The 25,065-nt window shown below is 38.1% G+C and overlaps 1 protein-coding gene across 3 annotated transcripts in view; it reads right to left on the reverse strand.

Annotated features, from left to right (window-relative positions):
- CTNND2 (catenin delta 2) overlaps window positions 1-25,065 on the reverse strand; it is a 795,027-nt gene that overhangs the window by 348,461 nt on the left and 421,501 nt on the right. For all 3 annotated transcript variants that reach the window (XM_036310692.1, XM_036310691.1, XM_036310693.1), the window contains 2 exons: window positions 14,321-14,355; window positions 13,579-13,695 (listed from right to left, as the gene is read on the reverse strand). In XM_036310692.1, coding sequence (XP_036166585.1) covers window positions 13,579-13,695; window positions 14,321-14,355 — 152 coding nt within the window. The remainder of the gene's footprint in view (window positions 1-13,578; window positions 13,696-14,320; window positions 14,356-25,065) is intronic.

Genomic DNA, 25,065 nt, shown 5'->3' on the forward strand with positions numbered 1-25,065 from the left:
GAGAGTTCTCAAATGAGTAGTTTTTTTTTTTTTTTTCAAATGATCTCATCCTGACCTACATAGACATATTTCTTATGAGACACATTAGTTAATCAAGTAGTTATTTTTGGATCAGACAATATCAGAAACATTTAAAAGTCCACCTATTAATACATATTAATTGCATTAATATAATTATATCTCCTACTTAATTATCAGGCTGCAAAAACCCTCAAAACCTTCCAATCAGTAACATAATTTTGTGGTGACGTAATACCTCAACCCCTGAAGGGTTGACAGTGCTTAAAATATTAATAGCTCTTCCTACAATGTAGAATTCACTCTTTCTCAGAGGATTTCTGATGGATAGTAATCTTTGCCATCACATCTGTGCACAGCAGGAGAACAAAGACAGGACACAGTGCTACAAATGGTGATGTTAACATGGCTGACAGTGCAAGTGATGGAGCAGTGGGAAGAAGTTCCTGGCTTCAGCCTTAAATTATACTTTGCAAAAGAAATTATTTTATTTTCTTGCATTTCATGTAGATGGGATCCTTGCAATAGTTTGTTCATGTTCTTTTTAAGCAAAATTTCTTTAATCAAATTTCATATTTACTTAGGGAATTAAAAAAGAAGTATAGAGGAGTGGAAGTGTACTAGTCAATTTCCATTGTGTATGTTTGAAAAGGGATTGGAGTAAGCAGAGTGAGTTGGGAGGAGGAGGATTTGGCAACACAAATTTTCTCATGTTATGTTAACCATAGAGCAAGTTACTTCTTTTTGGATGGAAGGAAATTACATACACACAGACTAAGACATAATTGCTATCTCCTCCTTTATATCTCTCTCTCTGGCTGGCTGTTTTAGACAATAGAGTCTTTTCTAATAAGTGTGAGCAAATTTCAAGATCTTTATTTCTTTCTTTTAAAGAATAGAACGTAACTTTATATTTCAACCAAGACTGCAAATTCGATGTGGCATAAGCCTTATTTTTATGAAATAATGTGTGCTCTTTAAAAAACATTGGTTCATGTAATTTTTACCGTCTAAGACCCTCCCACCCCCTCTGATACCCCGATGGACATTCTGAACAATGTAAAAATATTTTTTCATCATTGGATATTAAATAATAAGCCAATTAACTAACATGATAAAGACTTGGTATTTTGGGATCTGTACAGTTCCTGGAAAAAAAGTCAAGGAAGAAAATAAAAACATTTCCATCCAACCCAATTTCATCATGAAGAGCATAACAAGTACAAATGTAATCCGTTTTCTTTTAATTTAGAAAATAGAGTCCCAAGAAAACAGCATATACCAGATGGCGAAGTTTGCAATAGCCAGCACAAAAATTGTTTAATCCATACTGATGGTATTACAGGCCCAATCACCAGCTATATGATGTCTCTATGGGGAGTGCATATTCTGAGTGTTTCATTCTGGACTCCAGGAACATACTGCCCCCACTGCTGATGTGGAAACTGCCAAAAAGAGAGACAGAGCCAACAAGTGGTCTTTGAGGCACAGGGGAGGGCAGGCTGAGGTACGGGACAGCTTCTGGAAGGGAAGGGAGACCACACATGGGAAGGGAAAGGGGGACCATTGGTGGGGGCAGGGATGGATGGGGACTGACTGTTAGGAGGAGGAGGTATAGTGAGCACTGGGAGATGGTGATGAATTCTGCCCAAGGGTTTTCTCCTTGGTCCCTACCTTCCTGAAAGCCACAACCCAATGGGAGAGAGTAAGCTATGGTGGAAGAGCCAAAGCCCTTTAAGGCTAGTGGTCACTGACAACAGGTACCTTCCCACTAGACTTTCTTGGGCTATTTCTCTGCCCAAGCCCTGCCATGTCTCCTGCCCCAAGATAAAGCATCTCCAGGGCAGTGAAAACTGAAACAGATACAACAGTGCACAGACCTTTGGAAATGTCAATAAAATGGAATAAAATAAAATATTTACTCTCATATCAATAGTTTAACACAATCTATAAAGCAGAAGAGTTGCATGTCCTGGTTATTTGCCTTTCAAAAAAAACCATGTGACTTTACACTGATGAACTTTATTATAGATATAGTTAGCAAGCAAAACGATTTATAAATTCTGAATAGATTCATAAAATTAGCTCCAGAAATCTACAAATGCTTTCCTTGTAGGATCTTAAGGTGACAATTGAAAATCCTTTTCAAAAGGTATTTCAGTTAAAAATATGATTTATGTGCTCCTGAAATATACATCACAAAATAATCAGGTTTTTTCATCTTTTATACAATCAGCCATGTATTTGATCAATACTCAATGAAAACAAACCAAAATTCTCCATCTCATTACTTTGTTCACACATCTCCAGCATAAAACGTCAATGTACTCTGACAAAGGTAATTGAAGTAATGAGCAATATATCATAATATTACAACAGTGACATATCACCTGTCAAGGACGAAACAGTCAGGACAACAGGCAAAAATTTTAGAACGATTTTACCATCGCTCACTAGGTTTCAAATCAACAGCATTATTCATTCCAATTTAGAAAGAACAGCTACATGAGAATATGGAAAAAGCTAATATGATAGAACAAGTCATAATTACTTTATTATACAAGTAAAATTTACATATAACTAACACTTGATTAGCTTTACCAACATTACTGTTCATCGAAGTAGAAAATACCAATTTTCCATAGATTTCAAAAGCATTTATTGCTTTTAGCTGTAAATCATGATTTTTTCCCTCTAAAACTTAAGGGTTTCCATCAAGTCTTGCTTTTGGGCTAGTGGTAAAATTAGGCTGCAGTCTTGAGGACGCAATGTATCTGCAAGGTGATGGGGGCAATGCAAGAACACTTAGGGTGGGAGGAGAGAAAGAGACCTAGACTTGAAACTCCAACCAGGGAAATGGAATCTTGCCTTCATTGCACTTAATTGCTCCAGAAGAAACTTCAACTATGAGGAACAGGGGGTTACAATGTCCTCAGAGGTAACAGAGAGCAGAGGGCACACTCGGGCATGTACACTTCCAGGACATTGACTTGGTCACAGTGATGTCTTGGACCATTCTGCACCTTGCTCCTCATGGGACAAAGCTGAACTCAATATCTACTCAAGATAACTCAGCCCAGGGGCCAGGAAGAGGAAGTGAAACCATTTTTTAATAAACTGATGAAACTCCAGAGAGCATGTGTCCTTGATCTGATCAAGACACACTAGTCCCAACTGGACAGAGGGGAGAAATTCTAAGGGTGCTAAAGAGATGAGGGTCATGGAATCTTCCAATGATCCTAGAAAGACACCTGGGGCAAAGCTGGAGTGAAACATTAATGTCTCATTATGCTTTCAAATATATGAAGTGACTACAGACCACAGAGCAACCTGTGAGAAAACTGCCCTTGTATCTTTCCCTTATTGGTAGAGGTGTGGCCAAGTCAGCCACACCTTCCCAGTCCCTACCCACCTCCGAGCTCTTCACTACCCTATTGCCCATGTCTATGACCTAGGTATATATGTATATAAGTTCTTTGGTTTAGCACTTCTCGTCCCCCCCACCCCAACCCCACATCAAGGTATGTTAGTCTGTTCCATGCGGCTGTAAAAAAAGAGGGACCTTTTACCCTTTGGGACAGCATGGATGGACCTAGAAAATATTATGCTAAGTGAAATAAGCCAAACTGAGAAAGACAATTTCTTCCGAAAGGAACCAGATATTTTAGAGTTTTCATAATCATGTGTACTCATTTTGTTGAGACTTCATCTAGAATTACTAATTATTTCCTCTTTAGCCGAACACCAGTCCCAGAATACAGGAAACCTTAACTAGACTAGATTCTTTGCAATGATACAGAAAATGCTAGAGGTCTTCAGTACGGCATTCCCAAGGCATTATTTAGAATTCAGCAGTCCTGGGCTCTAGTCCACCTTCTGTTGGTGAAAGTACGGATAATGACGATGATGATGATGATGAAGATGCTGCTGCTAGTAATACCAGCTAGCCTCCACCAAGCACTTCCTAAGTCCCATGGACTGCCCTGGGCACTTGACTTCTATTAACTTCTTGAATCTTCACAAGACTCCAGTGAGGAAAGTACCCTCATCCCTAGTTGCGGTGACAGACCTGGAGGTCCCACTCAGAGACCACAGAGCTGGTGGTGGGGCTTGGTGCTCACAAGGCTGTCTGGTTTCAGGGTGTCTGCTCTTAACCACACTGCAGCTTTCTGTCTCTACAAATGTAATCTCTGCAAATTTGAGCACCTAATGCGATAATGGATGTGCAAATGCTTAGAAAAATATAAGTTGCTCTATAAACGTTAGTTATTAGTATTATTATCTAATTATCTAATTGCATAGCCACATGGTCTGAGAATAATAAAGCCTTGATTGGAATTTGTTTGTCCTAAAAACCTTACAACAGCACTGTCCCATATATCACTTAGTGCTTTCTTTCAACACCCTGTGAGCTTTCATTTTACAAATGAGACTTTCAAGACAGAGATCATTAAAATGGCCTGCTTGATATTAAAAACAAAACCTAGTGTCAGGGCAACGAGATAAGAAAAACAAAGTTCTCTCTCTGTTCTCTCAGCCTGAAATTCCATTCTCTGTCAACCTCAAACTCATTCTTAAAATGCTGTTTAAATGTCACCTCCATGTAGCCTGCCCTGATGGCTGACTGTCCAGGGAATATTAATCCTATCCCTCTATGTTACCTTAACCCTCTGAACAGGCTAGACTGGGGATTTTAATTGTTTAGCAGAGGGATTTTGCACAGTATTACACATCTGGAAGGAGGGGGATAGGATGAAAGCAGAGATTCTGAACATTTATGGTAAAGGCAGCAGGGCTCTGTGCTTAGATACCGGAGAGACCAGCACCAGGGCTTTGCTGTGCAGAGAAAGGAAACCTACAGTAATCTTAATGGGGGTAGTGGCTTCATTAGGAAGGGAGAGAAAGTTGCTTACATTTTAAAGGAAAAGCTCATGAAGACATGGTGATCAAGTGGAGACAGGAAATGAAGAAGAGCCAAAAGTTACTGGACACTCTTCAGCCGACCACTGGAAGGATAATATTACTGCCAACACTCCGATGAGTCCCAGGAGTTTCCCACACTACAAAGTGAGTCCTTCCAGAAAATTGAGCAGACAGAACTGCCCTGTGACAATCAGCCATGAACCTTCTGTTTCCACAAGTTTTAAGGTGATTTATCGAGAGTTGCTCATTCTGGTCTGCTTCAGTTGAACATCTGTCCCGGAATACAATATATATTCACTCCATGGGTATGGAAAAAGCAGAGACTCCCACCATGTGGCATTCCCAAGGGAAAGATTGGCAGGAGATTGTGTGTTGACCACTCAGTGTTTTGGGGAAGGATGGACTTGGTTTTTAAATTACTTGGAGGAGATGGTGGGAATTTACTAGTATGTAGTTAGAAAGCTACCCTGGGCTTGATTTTAATACTGGCTCTAACATAATCTGACAAATTTAATCTTTCTAGGACTTAAATAATTTCCAAGTTCAACATTTGATTATGTGTAAATGAAATTTGAGGACAGAGATAAAACTATCAAAATGATCAGTATGGAAGCTGAAGCCACATGAATAAAACAAGGTCTCTAAAGAGGAGTTATCAATTTAATTCCAAGGGCTCATTTTACTATTAAAAGAAAAGTGTTGTTAACAAGAATGCGTTAAACAGGGAGGAGATCTAGGCAATGTCTGAAATAGGCGCTCATGAGTGCTTTGTGAGCCTGCTAAATCAGGACAGTTAGAGGAATAAAAACCCTACAAATTGAGGTGGACGCTTTGAGCACTGGACACTTGACAGTGGCGGCTTCATTAAGATTTACCTTTGTCAGAAAGTTTAGAAACATTCCATAATTACTCTTAGGTTAAACTGATTCTTTCAAAATGATATCAAATCTTTATGTAGCCCTTGAAAAATAATGCCAAGAAGATTCACAGGTATCTGTAACTGACAGAGAATTTGAGTTCATTCACACTCTCTTGCTATTCAATCTCTGTGGAAGGTTAAGAATGATTTGGAGGTTAAGTGTTACTTTATTTTAAATGAGAGTAAATTGTTAGAGCAAGATCAAATAAAGAGAAAGGGGTAATCTCTTTATAGAAAGCATTAAGTGAGAATAAAAAGAAGAGGGGGTGGAAATTATATATACATATACACACAAAAGAACTGCTATAAATTACAAAATCAATAAGAAAAACTACCAATTCTTTGTATGATTATCAAATTGATTTTAATCAAGCTCAAAGCACTTTAGTCATACCTAACTACAAGTTAACTCTATAGAGTAGAAATATTGGCTTTTGCTTAAATTGCCCTATTAATAAGTTTCATTTATAGCAGCAGTTTCTTCTTTATGGGCTTTGGATGAACTTGCCAATTTACAAACTTAACTTGGAATAAGAAGCTGCTAGTCATGATAAACTGGTTCCTTCCCCCCAGTCTTCATTAGTAACCCCAAAACCTCATAGTGCAAGCTCTGCCGAGGAATCCCCTGAAAACAGTGGTTGAACCAGCTACCATTCCTAAAATTAACTGAGGGGAAAGCTTGTTATGCCAGGAAACGTAGAGTGATGTGGTTGTTCTATGGGCAGGTGTGTTTTTAAACTTCATTTCAAAGTCAATCCCCAGAAGATCGATTCCATGTGGTCAAGTGCTTTCCATGTTTAATGCTTTATATGAAAATTAAAGCCGTAATGGTCTCAGGAATAGAGAGGTACTCACTTAGCTTTTAAAACTGATGTAGATTCAACCAATGTTACTGGCTTAATTAATTTGCTTTTTCAAGTTTTACCATGTATGGAAAATTGAGCATTGGTAAAGTGTCCACACTATGTAATAACTTACTTAGTTCTTTACTTCTGTGCACAATGGAGGGACAGGAGCAAAAACTAAAGTTCAAATGTACAACTTTAAATAAAATTGTATAGTTCAAGAATGTTTTTTGTGCATTGGAGTTGACATGACATATATGACCTGAATAATCATAGAATGGTATTTTTATAGTTTGCTCCATTCTCTAAGTATTTCCTTATAAAAGTTTACATTCAGATTATTTACCATTTAAAAAAAATAAATGTAGCACAAAGTCAGAAAACATCATATATATATTCCTTTATAAATTAATTATCCAAGGTAATGGGTTCATATTTCTTGTTATTAATAATTATGAAAAGAATTGAAAATTAATACAAATAAATTTAGAAGAAAACTAAATTTAAAAGCTCCATCCTGATGACACTATACTTTATTTGTGGACTTACACCAGCATCAAAACCAGCTTTGGATCTGCTGGAAATCTCTTCCTTAGATACCCGCATGGCCTGCTTGTGCAATTTACTCAGGCCCCTGATCAAACACCTTCTCACAGTGGAAGACTTCCTGGCCCTTTGATCATTCTCTCAAAACTAGAGAGGCTCTCAAACTTTCCGGTCTCATGAACTTTCACTCTTGAGAGTCACTGAGGACCCCAGAGAGCTTTTATTTCTATGGGTGATAAAGAATGCTACTTAGTGTATAAAAACTGGAAAATATTTAAAACAAGAGGATACATCAAACACCCTCCATGAGCCCTCGGAACAATGATGCTTTTATTCCCTGTGGCTCTCTCATCCTGTGAGACCCTTGTTCTCTCACCTAACTCTCTCTGTGTGGGGGTGAGCATGGATACGGGAAATAATATTGGAGGATTATTGTGAAAACTGGTGCCTTTTCAGAGCCCCTGAGAGGGTCTCAGGGACCCCCAGGATTTCCAAGTACCCAGTACTGGCTCTGACATTGCTTGCAGTGATTACCCACCTGAAATTACAGTATTTAGATGGCTTGATTTCAGAATTTCCTGACTAGAGTATAAAGACCACAAGGCAGACTCTGTGCCACTGTGAATAAGTGTTTAAAACACATATGTAAAAAAATGAGTGACTGTAACACCTACCTGGGCCTATAGTGACAAAATAAAACCTCAGTATATTAAGATTTGCTAACATCAGTTGCTGTGGAAGTGACTTATTATTTGATCAGAGGCAGTTTTAGTGGTTTAACTTCTGAGGGATCCCACAACACATCTCCTTAAGGTGTTACCAGGAGACCTCGCCTTCCGCTGTCCCTGGGGGAAAGTCTGCTTATTCTGATTTTCTAATAAGGGCTTTCAGCCTCTACTTTTTCCCATGCTCGTACCAGTTCTGATACTGTCCTCGCTTTCGCCAGCTTGCACCTGGTGCTCATATTAAAGTTGTGGGCATCTATGGTGCATTGACAATTCAAAACCCAATTATATTTTCATTAGAAATTTCCACCAGGTGCTAACTTTTTACTTGATCCCAGAAGACCCGAGAGTAATGTTTTTCATGAGAACTCTACATTGTTCTCTCTTGCTTAAGGAGCATTTGGTAGTTTATGTCTTTGCTTATTCCTCGATTCCTAGGTTTGCTTCTGAGCTGGTGACCTCTTTGGAGAAGGTATAACATCCTTCTTAAAAACCTATGTGTTAGAAGAATATAACAGAAAAATAAATTGAACATTAGCTTAAAAAAATAGGTAGTGACAATATCTGGGAAGAAATACAATTATAGCTCCCTGGAGACAGAATGGCACCCTGTGTGACACCTGGGTTTTTCCTTGACTTTTGATCATACCTTCCTTTTCTGCCACTGCTGGCTTCCCGTGGGCTCTAGAACACGAAAGGTAGTGGTAGGTGTGAGCGAATTTGGTATCTAAAGACTTGGAACAATAACAATCTTCTGGAAAGGAGACTGTCTCATTGGTATTTCAAAACTTGGACCAAAAGGCATATGATGATGTGATTTCACGGGGAATGAACAATCTGAGGATAAACTCAACTAATTTGAATAAACGCTTCCAGGAAAGGACTCAGGGTCTCCAGAGTCCCAGTGACAGTCCTCAACTATTGGTAAGTGAGGCAGCAGTAGGACTTGAATCCAAGTCTCCTGGCTCCAAGGGGAGGATAGGCCACCTGTGCCCCCACCTAGAGGCTCTCCACCCTGTCAGGTCTAACTAAGCACTTAGCTGCCACCACAATAGAAAGTCAAACAAGTCAGTAAGTCCTCTTTCCCTGAGCATGACATTAATAATGTGAGTCACATAATCAATATATTTCTCCTTTTGATTTGCTTAATTATTATAAAAACCCTTCCCTTCTAAACCACTTCAGCATCCTTTGGTGCCAGGCTTCCTTGGGAGTATGCAAATATTCACCTCATAAGGATGTCTCTTATCTTTATTATTATTGCATAAGAATATATGGAATTATATTTTAAAGCATTTTAATAACATGATCTCCCAACAAATCTCTTACTACACAGAATTAAGTATATTCACAGTAACTAAATGAAAATGATCGACTATAAATCAAGAGTACATGATATATTCATTTTGTCAAACTACATATGATTGTTTTATTTGGATTTCACCTGCTCAGGATGGTACCTTCTATGACTGATTCTTGATTTTTTTGAATATATTCTGATTCGAAAACTCAGAATAAGATAACATTCCATTCTTGGCCATAACACTCAGAATATATTAAGCTCCTAAAATTTCCTTGCTGCTGGATGCTGGTATTTTTTAGGATATAGTGGAACTTTAATTTGCTACAGACAGAAATAATTACTATTTCAAAATATAATATTTAAAGCAAGTGACAATTTCTATAAACACATAAGTCCTTTTTTCCCCCAAGTTGTCCATTCAATTTCTGATTTTGACTGACATATTTTTGTTACTTTTTGGCTGGTATAATCACCCCTTTCTCTGAGTTTATTTCTCCAAGGATGCATGGATTAAATAGGGTAGCTTGTCCATAGTAGTTTGGGTCAAGCTGTACATTATGTGAGATGCTAATGGCCCCGAGCTTCTGTCAGTAACACTTTTTTCCCCCCAGAAAACCAATAGCAATTCTCCTAGTGACTCTGTGACATATATTTGCTGGAATTGAAATGACACAGCTGGCAGTCACAACATAGTGGTGGTGGCTAAGGTTGTATACATGATTTACATACTGTTCAGGATAGATGGCACTTTTTAAAAAAATGCCACGTGTTGAGAAATACTGGTAACTGTATGATACTATAGTTGGTATAGTAGAGCAGTTATTGCTAGTCTGAGGGTCAAGAAGATGGGTTGACTAAAACTCAACTTTTATTTTAATCAGACCTTGGAAAGAAATATAGAAAAAGCTTTTAAACACAACAAATTAAGTGCTATGCACTTAGGAGTTGAGATTGGTTGCCACTTAGAACTGTTCCAAGCTGCTTTTAGACTGTATTTAGTGTTGTCTTTTTTGAGTTAGGGCTAAGAGGCTGGCTCTCAAGGGCAGTGTGCCAGGTCCAATTTCGCATTAGCTATTTCATATCTGTTCTAGCTAATGAGTCCACTGATTGAATAACCACAAAATCAAGGGTCTAGCAGAATCCAATGGGCTCATAATAACTAGATGAAATGTGCCATAGAGCCACCACATGTCTATGTGTTGAATTTATATATCAAGAATATAAACATGGTATCTTCTAGCCTTTAGCAGAAGGTTCTGCTGCCTATTCTCTTTGCTCCCCATATTCACTCTCTGCCCTTTACCCCATATACACTGTATCATGAGAGTCCCTTCTGTTTGTTTTCTGATAGGATTTGGCTACTGGAAGGCACAAGAAGGGCAGGAGAAGGCGAGAGGAGAGAGAGGTCCTGTTTATTCCTCTGCTCCTGCAATGCCTTGACTCTGCTGGTACTATTCCCTACCCTTTCCTTCAGGACTGATGGTGGCAAGGGCTTCTGTCTGTTGCTGTTCCCTGTGAACCTCAGCAGCCATCGTTTATTCCCTTAATCTTTGTAAATAGTACCTCAAATTCCCTTCAGTTCAACTCTTTTGAGAAGAATCTGTTTCCATTCTGAACCCTGATACAGATACAAACAAAACCTGGGATTTTATTTGATAAATACTTAAAATTAGCAACAGTTAATACCCGAAATATTAGTTATCCACTCAATACTTTAAAATTAATTTTCTAAATTTTACCCAATTAATTCTTCTCAAACTGACTCTGAAAATGTTAAGAACAACAATATTTAACATTTCACTGTGGTTCAGATCCTTTGGCATAAAACTTTTAGGTGGCACTTCCACCACCTGTTTCTTTCTTTGGCTGTTATTGTGTTTGCCTTATTTCTTTCCTATCTTCAAACAAGGAACTGTAGGCTTATAAAAAAAAACAATCAACTAAAATCCTAGGAGTTTTCAGACAGCTAATTCAGCACAGAATAACTAAACTTTCTGAAAAACAAAAATTGAGCAGTTACCAAATTTGTTTCAGTAGATCCAAAAGCCTGGTTCTTAATTTTAATATAATTATATTTTTGCTTATTTTTAATTATTTAATTTTACTGAATTATTATTAAAAATGTGATCTTTTCATGCTTTTTAAAATTGATTTCAGAGAGGAAGGGAGAAGGAGAGAGAGATAGAAACATCAGCGATGAGAGAGAATCATTGATTGGCTGCCTCATCCATGCCCCCTACTGGGGATTGAGCCCGAAACCCCAGCAGGTGCCCTTGATGGGTATAGAACCTGAGACTTTTCAGTCTGCAGGCTGACGCTCTATCCACTGACCAAACTGGCTAGGGCTATACTTTTTTAAAAAAAATTTTTAAATTGTTTTATTGCTTAAAGTATTACAAAGGGTATTACATATGTCTCCTTAGGGCTATACTTTTTAATGTTTAGGATTGTCTTTACCATGTGGTAACAGATCAATATTTATAATTATTCCTTGGACATATATAACAAATGTATATTACCATTCAGCAAATATAAGTTAATTTATTATTTGTTTCGAATTTCTATGGCTTTTCCCTCTAGTATTCAGTCTAATTGATAAACAGGCATTGACATATTCATAATATTTTTCAACTTTATCATTTTTAATATTTTTTGTTTACTACAAACTTGAATTTTTATTCTTTTCAAAGAAGAATCCACTGTGCTTACATGTAGAGCTAGATTGGTAGAGTTGATTTATCGCATTTTAATTTTACTCTTTCTTATTTTTATATACTTTCCATGTATTAAAACTTATCCCCTCTTTTAACCTCATAATCAAATATGTTTATTATCGTGTCAAAAAGTGAGATATCCAATATAACCCCCCACCCAAAATACACTATTTTATCTCTGCTTTCCTCCTCTCTAATAAAGGGGGAGTTGAGTACATCAAATATTAGTAAAATATATTTTAAGTACAACTGCCCCTACAAAGGAAATATATTTATTGTCTCAGAGAGAAGAGGTAACAATCCTATATTTTATCCCTGACTGGTTTGGCTCAGTGGATAGAGCGTCAGCCTGTGGACTGAAGGGTCCCGGGTTCGATTCCGGTCAGGGGCATGTACCTTGGTTGTGGGCGCATCCCCGGTGGGGGGTGTGCAGGAGGCAGCTAATCGATGTCTTTCTCTCTCATTGGTGTTTTTAACTCTCTGTCCCTCTCCCTTCCTCTCTGTAAAAAAATCAATAAAATATATATATAAAAAAACCCAATCATATACTTTAAAATACAAAATAGAGAGAACAAGGATATTACAAATCATGCATCTTACTTTAGAAGCTTTATTGAGGGGATGGATTTAAATAAATCTGGGTATTCATGATGATACTGCCCTAAGAGTAGTGGTATTAGAAAGATTACAGAGAAAATAAACTAATATGTAAGTTAAATGGTTCAAGATCACTATACTATTTATTCTTATATCTTCTTTTTCTATGGCAAACCTTGATGAATATTCAAGGAAATTTTATTTTTATAAATTAAGAATAAAATGCTCCACTGATTTTTAACATAGAAATTATCAAGATAATGCAAGTTTTAATGATTTAATTTTTAGCTTTTTATGGGACTTTATTGAAATAAGTTAAGATAATTTTATGATTTATTAATGTGAGGCTCATTTCAATTCAGCACTTTTATTTTACATCTCAAGCACTCTGGTTGAAAAATATGTAATTAAGTGGAGGTAAAGAAATCTTTAAATACTCTATTGAAATTAATACAGCAATATAAAATTGCTAAATATAGAAATGTAAAAAGTGTATTACCCTTAAATAGTAGTGCATATATTACATCCGTTTTTCCTATTTTGTTATATAATTGCTGTATGGTTTAAAATCTCTACCAACAATAATCTGTAGGAGTAAAGCATTGTCAATTAATTTTAAAGCAGGCACTGAGTTGATTAAACACATATATGATGTGTTCATACAATGTGCTGGTCTAGAGGCTAAAATGGTTATCAGAGAATTGGTGAGAATCACCATTACATCAGTAATTGGTGAAAATAATCATTACATCAGTAATTGGTGGAAAATTTAGATGCCAATTACTGATTTAAGAGCATTTGCAATCTCATGTGGGTTGGGGAGGGGTAATGTGGGAAGGAAGTAGATGAGAGTGAAGCGAAATACATAAAATAAGTATAAACATATCTAGAAGTCTTATCCGATATGTCTCATAATATTAATTATATTAGAAAATAATGGTAGACTACTCTTTTAATTGTCTTCGAGTATAACTGTCACTCGACTTACTTTCACTTGTGGAATAATCCTGTGGGTCAAGTATTCCTGATTCCTGCAGCGATCTAATACAGGAGTCCACCAGCTCCAGACCTGTTGTAAGTTCGTCTTCGATATCTTTTTGACCATCTGAAATTGCAGTATTTTAAAGTCATAAACATGAGATGATATTAAAGCATAAGGCAATCACTTAAAAACCAAAAGTACCCTAAATGAACATATGACCTCTATGAAATTCTCACTCAGTATCATAGTGTAATCTTCTGTCAATCAGTGCTAAAAGCTAAAGCACCCTCCGCCCTCAATTCCATGTGTCCATGAAGAACAGAAAGTGACTAGGGAACTGTGAGAATTTAGATCCCATGAAATTGTGAGCTATCACAGCTTCATTTAATTTTAGTGTTATGGTGTTTGTCATGTTCACTTTCATAAGTCTCTTTCTAAAGTTCACAAGGAAATTAATCAATAGAGATACATGTAGTAAATGTTCATCAAGAAGGCACCCTTGGCCCGGCCGACCTAGCTCAGTGGTTGAGCATCAACCTATGAACCAGGAGGTCATGGTTCAATTCTCAGTCGAGCCATCTGCCCGGGTTGTAGGCTCCATCCCCAGTGTGGGGCATGCAGGAGGCAGCCAATCAATGATCCTCTCTCATCACTGATTTTTTTTTCCCTCTCTCCCTCTTCCTTCCTCTCTGAAATCAATAAATCAATAAAAACATATTTTTTTTAAAAAAAAGAAGGCTTACTTTACCTTGTGACTGCCAGTGAAACTGCTCTTCTGCTGAACTGTAAGAAAGAGAACACAGAGGTTTAATGCATGGATTAGAAACAAGAGGACCCTACACCACAAGACACAAAGGCATTAGGGTCGTAATGGTGGCTGCCTGGCACTTCCTTTAATTTCTTACTGAGAAAAGAGACCTCATTTTCATACAATCTTAACTTTAATCCATTTGATGTACACCTCTTTTGATTCACATTTATTAGCAGATTATAAATTTTTTATTGTCCAGTAATTTTCAGAAGAACAGCTCAATTTTCACAAAGCCAGACCTATTACACTTGTTCCTTATAATAGTTTTTATATACATGCAGTTCTACCCAATTTTAGTGCTTTTAAAATACAAGTCTGAAAAATTTCATGTAGACTCTGTGAGGTAGTTTAAAAAAGAAATAACATTCCCCTTTTTCATTATAAGGACCATAAAATAAACCTATACCTTCTTGTAGACATTTCAGGTGAACTGTTCCTTTAAGTTGATTATTATAGCTTACATTAAGTAATTTGAAAATTATAACTCTTTACCACCAATTGAATATGCAGTTCCCAAATTCTCACTGTATACATTTATTTTATAAAATGACCCCAGTATGCATATGTCCATATGCATGATATGCCAAAGATATTGTGCAGAATGCAACTATGTAGGCAACATAGATTCATTTGGAATGCTCTATTAAATATATACATAAATTTAAAATGTCTAAATATAAAAAAAATCATTATATACACAAATACTTCCAATATGCCCATTTAATATGTTAATAATTGAGAAATCTAGATGCCAATCATTGACAGGCATCACTTTCAGAATGATTTTCTACACTTATTCCACTGCATCTTTTACTCTGATCATTAGCTTCTATGAATAGCTCATCAGTTTCCCAACAGCAAGTGGGTTTTAGAACTCTAATCTATACCTTGGAGATGACTTTTGAATACATTTACCGGAGGAAAAAGGAATTCTGGCATAAATCAGGGTTCAGAAAACCCATGATTGACATAAATGAATACATGAGTAATCCCTTAAGAGACATACAACTTTTACAGGGTATATTGCTCTGAAGCTAATGCATGTGAGCAAACTTGAAAATGGTTTTACAATGATGAGAGCTTTAGACATTAGATATATGAACTAATAACATTACAAAGTCAGTCCGATGTAACTTTTTCTTGCATTAAAAAGATGTAACATTATATAGCAGTACCATCTATCTACAAAGCTTACCACTTAAAACAGAATTGTCATCCTATAATCAATATTTTAAAAACTGCAGAATATGATCATTTAATAAGTGATGCTAATATAGCAGTAGAAAATACTTTCATACTTATAGCAAGTGGAATGATGTCCCTCTCTCCTCAAAGATACATCCACATCAAATCCCTAGAAATTAAAAATCATTACTGGAAAAAAAAACAGTTTTGCAGATTTAATTAAAGAACTTCAGATGAGATAGTCCTGAATCCAATGATAAGTGTCCTTATGAAAGATAGAAGAAGAGAGAGACACAGAGAAGGCCAGGGAGGATGGAAGCAGAGGTTGGAGTTATGCCTCCATAAGCTAAGGAATGCCTGGAGCCATGGGAACCCTGAAGAGATAAGAAAGGATCCATCTCCGGAGCCCTCATAGGGTTCACAGCCCTGCTTACACACCTTGACTTTGAACTTCTCCTCCCCCTCAAACTGTGAAAGAATAAGTTTCTTTGTTTTAAGACTCACAATTGTGGTAATTTGTTATGGCAGTCCCAGGAAACTGACATTATTTTTCTGATACAATCAAAATGTTCTGTTATATCCTTCAGGATTTACTACTACGTTCCTTTTACCAGTGAAGCCCTTTTGTAAGTACTTACTGTATACCAGGTCTCTGCTAATTCTCATCAATCACACGTTTATTTTGGCAGTTGGCGAATAACAGGCTTATTGATACTAAATAACTTGACCACAGGGATCTTAAGGAACTCAGTAGGGGATTAAACTAACCTATTCAACTCCAAAACTCACATTCCTACCTCCTAATCTAAAGCTATAGAGAGAAACACACTAAGGATACTTCTCACCCAATGCAGTAAGAGTGAGCAAGTCACTGAAAGCTTCTCGCAGGGCTCACCAAAGTCCCACACTCCTCTCCTTGCAGGCACAATGAAAACCACGCTTCCTGCCCCCTTGCACAGAGACGGAGCCACGTGAAAGTCTGTGAGAAGAAGGGACAAGTGCCACCTCCGGCTCCAGGCAGAGAAAGGCAGGAATGAGATCTTCACGCTCTCATTCCCTGTTAAGACCTGTGTTGAGATGGGTCCGTGAGTAACCATGTAAAAGAAAGATCTCCACCAACTCAATTCAAGACAAAGCATGAGTAAGACACAAACCACTGTTCTGTTAAAACTCTGATGTTGGAGGGTTGTTTCAATAGAATAAATGTCATACTGAATAACACAAAAATGTGCCATCACCTGGCGGGCGTGGCTCAGTGATTGAGCATCAACCTATGAACCAAGAGGTCATGGTACATGCCTAGGTTGCCTGCTCGATCCCCAGGAAGGGGCATCTGATCAATGATTCTCTCTCATCATTGATGTTTCTATCTCTCCCTCTCCTATCTTCTCTGAAATCAATTAAAAATATATATTAAAAAAAAGAAATGTGCCATCATCTGTATTCATAAGGCATTTCTTGCTTCTCTCTCTTCATTTCCACACATTGAGCTGGGAGATGTCTTGTACCCATCCTCGGAGATTTAGCCTCATCGACAATAATGGGTGATTTCATGTGCAGGACTACACATCCCACTATTACATAATACTTACTTTTTGTTCATCTCTTTCAAAAGTGTTTCTATTTTAAGATGCAACAGAAGAAAGAAGAAACATTTTTTTATTACAATTAGAAAATACCATTGGCAGTGACTATGAAACTATTCTCTCCAAGCAAAAGGGCATTCCTTAGGGGCAGTCAAAGAGCATTAATCACGTACATGGTTTCCTGATTCCCTGGGTGCAGTTAAAATGCATTAAAAGTATGAATGGTCACAGAAAATGGAAGTCCCAAGAGAGACCTGGTTTGGATTTTATTTCCTCTGGATGTACACTTTACTCTGTCTGTTAGGGGTTTCTATGCAATTGCATAGTTTATGCATTAATCCCTTCTCTTAAAAACTGCTCAGAGGTGGGTGCTTTTTAGAAAGCAAACAGACTATTTATGCATTCAATGAACATGGATTATGCCTGTGTCTCCGGCCTTCTTATTTCATGTGTTTAGGAATTACTCATGGAGAACTTTCTCCCAATAATATTATCCGACTTACTATAACATAAAAGTCATTTTTTGAAGATGTTGTAACTACATGCATGTTCCATTTCAAGAAATAAAGTTGGCTTTCATTACAAAATGCTATTTATTGAAATAGAAGTCATTGTACAGAAATATATAAATGTAATTTAATTTAGATCATTCCAAATGTATTTAATCATAACTATGTTTAAGTTCCAGGATCCAAATATTGTGAGAAAAATGTATAACGAAGACTATCATAAGTAATATTTAACCTTTAACCATATACCTAAATATGTACATAAATCAGTGATGTTAGGAAAGAGTTTCAAAAACAAAATATGAAAAGGACCAATTTTAGTAGCTAACACCTATATAGCTCTCACTTTATACCAGGCAATATGGTAGTTGATCTTCATGCCAAATCTTTTAAGAGAAGTACTAGTAATACTTTCCCATTTTACAGATAGTGAAACTGAGGTAAAAAGATGTTAAGGAACTTGCTGGAGATTGCAAAGCTAGCAAGTAGCTGCCATTTGCTACTAAAGGCCACATTCTTAACTGCTATTCTATCCACACAGTTGGCTGCATCAAAAGTAAACTCCTAGGTGATAAAAACTAAAACATAAACACCAGAAATCAAGTTGTAAAACAAGCCACATCCTAGGAGAAGCTATTTGCAATGCAATTAACATACAAAGAGTTCTTTTTTAGAACACACGAAGAACTCCTACAAAGTAATAAGACAGAGATTAAAAGATCAAATAGAAGAGAGGTAAACAAATATATGTATAGCTGAGGCATAGAAAAATCAATAAGGGATGGTGACTGAACACATTAAAAAATACTCAACCCTATTAGGAATCGGAGGAATGAAAATTAGCCACAAGATACCTCTTTATACTCTAGGCTGTCTAACAATTAGAAAGTCTGACAGTACGCAGTGTTGGGAGCGGGTAGGGAAATAAGAATTGTCATACATTGTACATCGGGGAGTAAATTAAGGAAACACTTGGGTGAGCTATGAGACAATACCTGGCAATGTCTTACATGCAAATACCCAACCACCCAGCGGTCTGCTCTGGGTAGAGCCTCCAGAGAAACCCATGCACCTGAGCCCAGGAAACTGTACAGGACTGGTCATGCCTTCATGTCCACAGTAACAAAACAGTGGAGCAACCTAAGTGATCAGCAATAGGGGAATAGAAAAATATACTGATATGGTTATATATCATATATGACATACATCTAGATTAAATTATTCCTCAGGTGAAATAAGTGTGAGAAAAAAACAAGTCATCTTTTCTGTCAAAGAACAGTTTAGGCAGCAGCCATTTTGGACTGTGTAAGTTGGCAGCCGCCATGTTGGCTGCATGGCTTGCAGCTCCCCTGGGGGCCACCATCTTGAAACGGCAAAGGTCAACCCCTCCCTTCAAACTAGCCAACTGTGAAAGACTGTGCACCTGAGCTCCAATCAAGAGTGAGGGACAGGTCACGTGTGTCAGGATTAAAATGCTGAGCAGACCACCTGCTCAGTGTGAGCATGCTTCCAGACAATGTGCTTGCTGTGCACCCTTCTACATAGACGTGAAGATATTTGCCTTGCTGCCTGGCTCCCGAGTCTGTTTTGTGTTCTACCAGGACTCCTGAATTTGGGGGCTCATCTTATTTCTTACATAAGTTAGCCAGATACCACATATATATTAATATGGGTAGTTCTCAAAATCAAAAATAGAGTAGAAAGTGCAACTTACACATAAGAAATGTACTGCGTGATCCCAATAATGGGAATTTTAACAATACTGACTGAATACTATATATGGTATCCTTTATAATAAAAGGGTAATATACAAATAGACCAAATGGCAGAACAACCAATCAATGCGTAATATGCTAATGATATGCTAAGGCTGCTCAACTGCTCGCTATGACGTGCACTGACCACCAGGGGGCAGACAGTCAACTGGTTGACCAGTTGCTATGTTGTGCACTGACAACCAGGGGGCAGATGCTCCAACTGGTAGGTTGGTTAGCTTGCTGCTGGGGTCCAGCTGATCGGGACTGAGCGAGATGGGCCGAACATGCCCTGGAGCCCTCCTGCAGTCCCTCCCCGTGGGGTCTTTCAGCCTGGCCTGCACCCTCTCGCAATCCGGGACCCCTTGGGGGATGTCGGAGAGCAGGTTTCAGCCTGATCCCGCAGGCCACTCCCCTTGGAAGGGCACCAGATGCAGGGCTCATGGCTGGTGAGCGCTGCTGCGACAGCGTGAAACTCTCCCTATCGGGACAGATTGGGTGTGAGCCTGAGGCAGGCATAGTGGGGTCAGGATGAGCAGAAGCCGCAGGTAGGAGCTGCGGGCAGTGTTGGACTGCAGGTTTTGGCCCGATCCCTACAGGCCACCCAGAGGGGCCCCACCTGTGCACAAATTCTTGCACTCGGCCTCTAGTATATGTGTGTGTGTATAGATAGATAGATAGATAGATAGATAGATAGATAGATAGATATAGATAGATAGATAGATAGATAGATAGATAGATAGATAGATAGATATAGCTATAGCTATAGCTATATCTCACAGGCATTTGGAGGATTGAATAAATTAGTTTATCTCAAGTGACTTATCAGGTGATCAGGGCTGGGTACCTTTTGACCAAGTATGGATTTGCTTCCTATTTTACTACATATTATTATATGGATTATAGATTATGGCTTATGCTAATCTATTTCATCCCTTGGAGTATACTGAAGGCCATTGTGGGAGGGCCAAAAGGGGGCAGATATGGGGAAATGGGAAGAGCAGACCTTAAGAAAATACCCAGGCAAGGTGGGTTCTATGGCTAGGCTGTTGGTCACAACCAGTCCTGGAGAAAATGGTAAGACTTGCTCACCACAAACTCTTGGTGACAGCTCCCTTTGGTTTTTCGTATCCAGAGTAGAGAGACCCAGAGCGAGCTACCCGTGACTGCAGTCTAATAGGGGTGTGGGTAGGAAAGCGCACAGTACTTGAGGATCATGGCAAGAAGAGGTGCATTCAAGGCATTCCTGCACACCAGGCCATGGGACCTTGGGCACATCACATACTTTTCTCCAAGCCTCAGTTTCCCTAATTGGAAACTGTGGATATAACTAGAATTTTCCTCCTGGAAATCATGTTAAAGTTAAGACTGTAATGTATGTAAAAGCCAAACAAGTGCTGGGAACATATGAGACTTTAAAGTCGGGGGGGAAGTAAGCTATTGTTATCACAAGAAGAGGAATGGAGGCCTGAGAGAGCACAGACAGCTCAGAGGAGAGAAAGTCCAACAGGTCAACAACATGGAATTCAACATGTCTGCGTTTGGGGCCAATAAATATTATCATGAAAATATGTTACAGGCTTTGTGGAATTGAAATTGTCCATTTTCCCACACTGAACTGGGGAAGAAAAACAAATGCTGCCTCACCAAGGAAAGATGATTCTCTTTGAAAGTGTAAGTTTTCCAATCCATCCCACAGGATGCTTCTCTTTGCAACTGATACTGGTCTTGCCTTAGTGAAAGCTTAAAGACCACTTGTTATTTTCAAAACCTCGGGAGAAAATAAATCAGACCAAAATTGCTATTATGAATTTTCTTTTTGGTTTGAGGCAGAGGAAATTCACATTATAAACTAATTTCGTTGGAGTTGGACAGATTATGCAGACGACTGATACTGCAGAGAGGTACCAGCTCCCACACTGTAGCCTGGATACACATGGTTCCAATGTTTATCACAAAACACACCACACTGTCGGGTTTGTGAGCTGGCCAGCTAGAGCTAAATGAGGGAGAATTAACATGAATTCTGTTTTGTTTGTGTTCCTTCAAAATACATACTCCAGTTTCCAGCAAACACAAAGAATTAAGTCCTAAGCTCAACCACCCAAAATGTGCTAGCTACACAAAAGCCAAGCTCTTACTATGGGAAAGACATGCATTCAAGTTTCTGTACTTACATTACAAGAGAAATTATATATCTATATATCTATATATCTACATATCTATATATCTATATATCTATATATATCTATATCTATATATAATTTAATATCAGAAGGAGGAACAAATGGTGAATTATAAATTAGAAAATTCTCACATTATACCCCCCTCCATAGTTTTCTGGGAGACTTCTCATGATGGGCTAGGTTTTTGTTTTCTGTATTTTTGTTAATTCTCACCCGAGGATATTTTTTCCATGTATTTTTTTTTAGAGAGAGTGAAAGGGAGGAGGAGAGACAGAGAGAGAAAAACATTGATGTGAGAGAAACACATAGATTGGTTGCCTCCTGCATGCGGCCTGCAACCTAGGTACATGCCCTTGACCAGAATTAAACCCAAGACCCTTCCGTTCATGGGCCTACACTATAACCACTGAGCAAAAACTGGCTGGAGCGAGGCATTCTTTTTTTAACTGCTTATACAATATGCCAGAATTTTCCTGTAGTTGAAGCTATGTTTCTGAATGCCAGCCACATTAGACAATAAATGCCAAAATACCTTTGTCTGTGAGCACTGCATGAATTGGAATGTGGTGAATTACAATTGCAGATGACCGGAAACACTGTGCCTCGATGACTCAGATCTTACAATAATCTCAAATGCCTTCAAACTATCAAAAATTGAACAGTTCATGTGGTTTATGTGCCAAATGCATTCTATATTGTTATATTACTGACTTCCAGTGGTGTTCATGATACCTCATGGTTAGACCTTTGATTAACCTGATCCCTTCATTCGCGGATCCTGAGGCGGAGAGCTCGCTCGCTGTGTTTTGCAGTCTGATCATTCACAGCTAATTCCTCAGGCAGGAGAAGAGCAGTTGGTGTGTTGGCTGACAGAGGTGGCATCTATACTAAGGTTCTCAGATGTTTCAAGCTTTAGTCTTCTGTACTGAATATCCCAGAATTGTCCCTGTTGTTATGGTCCATCTGTGAAGGGAGCTCCTTCACCTTGGAGGCATCTCTGGGCGAAAGGAGATGTCACGTTTATATTTTTCTAGCTTCTTGTGATTGTGTGTGTATATGTCTCTGTGTGTGTGTGTGTATATGTCTATGTGTGTGTGTGTGTGTGTGTGTGTGTGTAAGAAGTGTGTTTATGTGTATGTGCCTGTGAATATGCATATGTGTGTACCTCACTTTTCTGTTTCTCTACAACACACCGATTTGCTCAAAGCTTTTCTTTCAATTGCTCTTATCTCATGAGTGTGTTGTCTATTATGGTACTGAACTGAACTGAAATTGATTTCATTAATATACGTGAAGCTGACACCTCATATATTTAATGGAATTTATGCAAATAACCACTTCTCTTTCATAGGAAAAAGAAAAGTGATCTTTTGTTTTGTGACTTTGAATACCAACAGATGCTTTTAAAAATAAATTTCAATTTTAGTGTCCTTACAGAGAAGAACCTATGCAATATTCATAAACAACTCTCCTGGTATTATATCACTTCCTTTGGAGCAGCAGTGCTTTATAAACAATTTGAAGGTTCAGTTTAATGGGTGTCCAAATGTTCATAGCGGTCTATTCCTAATTGCCAACAACTAGAAACAACCAAATGTCTTGCAACAGGTGAATGGTTAAACAAGTGGATACATCCATACAAGAAAGATGTATACAGCCCTAACCAGTTTGGCTCAGTGGATAGAGCGTCAGCCTGCGTACTCAAGGGTCCCAGGTTCGATTCCGGTCAAGGGCATGTACCTTGGTTGCGAGCACATCCCCAGTAGGGAGTGTGCAGGAGGCAGCTGATCGATGTTTCTCTCTCATCGATGTTTCTAACTCTCTATCCCTCTCCCTTCCTCTCTGTAAAAAATCAATAAAATATATTAAAAAAGAAAGATGTATGCAGCAATAAAAAATTGGGTTGTTGATATATACTACAGTGACAACTTGGAGAAATCTCAGGAAATTATGCTGACTGCAAAAGATAAAGAACATTCTTCTTGAAATAGAAAAATTATAGAAAATAGGTTAGTTTTTCCTGGGCTATAGGAAAGGAGGGGCAGTTATAAAGGGGTAATATGAGGAGCCTGTGGTGATTCAGTGGTCTTGTATGTTGATTGTAGTGACGGTTACACAAAGGTATTTATGCAGTAAAATTACATAGAAACACACATACACATACACACAAATTAATGCATGTAAGGCTGGGGAAATCTATGGACGGTACAATGTCCATTTCCTGGTTAAAATGCTGTACTATGTAGTTATGCCTGATGTTTCTATTGTGAGAATGGGGAGAAGTTACAGGAAACTTCTCCAAGTATTTCACTTGGCAACTTCCTATGAATCTAGATTAGAAGCATTTCAAAATAAAAAGCTAAAAAAATAGGAAGGTATGGTTTGATATACTTTACTCTTCTCCAATATGCCTCTCAATTACTTCCTAGCAATAATTACAGTAGAATTAAAAAAATATATTGGAATAAAAAGAAAGGAATGAAGGAATGGAGGGAGAAGAGAGAGAGAGAGAGAGAGAGAGAGAGAGAGAGAGAGAGAGAGAGAGAGAAAGAAAGAAGGAAAGAAAGAAAGAAAGAAAGAAAGAAAGAAAGAAAGAAAGAAAGAAAGAAAGAAAGAAAGAAAACCAGTGCTGATTATCCTTTTTGTTCTCCAGTCTTAGCCACTGGAGCTCAGGTGACACCACCTGGGCTCAGTCCTGCTTTGTTCTGTGAATGAAGGCATTAGCCCTGGAACATAATATACTAATCACACTGACCACTGCAAATCGGATGCAAGAACTGTGCTGTTTCTGAATGAAAACTCATCCATTATAGCTAAGCTCATCAAAGCCCTGCATGCACTTGCATTGCCATATGTTTACAGGGAAAATAAAAAATGGCATTTTGGCTTACAGTATTAAGTAGAAGTCCTAATGCATTCTGTGTGAGTCCAGGACCCCATATAGTACACATTGGTTCTCTGAGCACGTGTTCATGAAAGTTATGTTTTCGCCGGGCAGATATGCTCTTGATAATTCACAGGGGAGCTACGGCCCTGCCAATCTGCTTCTATGGCTGCCTTCCCACGGTCCCAACTCCTGGAAGCTGGTCTACTTGATTACATCTGTTTCTTTTCATATTTATTGCAATGGAAAAATGTTACATTAAAATATCACTTTTTTCCAACATTTAATATCTGATATTTGAAACTGAGCAGCTGGGTCAGCCTCATGTTCTCCCCATCTCCCCATCGCATGGCAGCTGTGCTTGTGCTGAAGTCCTCCTTCGTGAAAGAATGAGGATTCAAATGGGAGGTCTCACTAAGCAATTGCACTTCCAGTCAGATGGATAAAATCATTTACAAATGTACGAACTGAAATATCTATTAATGTTCTAAGATATTTAATAGCATATCTTCTGCAACATCACTTTTCAGATCCTAAGCATTTACCATCCATTCTCCCTTGTAAATGTCCTTTGAAAA

Source organism: Myotis myotis, unplaced genomic scaffold (genome assembly GCF_014108235.1).
Source record: "Myotis myotis isolate mMyoMyo1 unplaced genomic scaffold, mMyoMyo1.p scaffold_m19_p_5, whole genome shotgun sequence".
Classification (NCBI taxonomy): Eukaryota; Metazoa; Chordata; class Mammalia; order Chiroptera; family Vespertilionidae; genus Myotis; species Myotis myotis.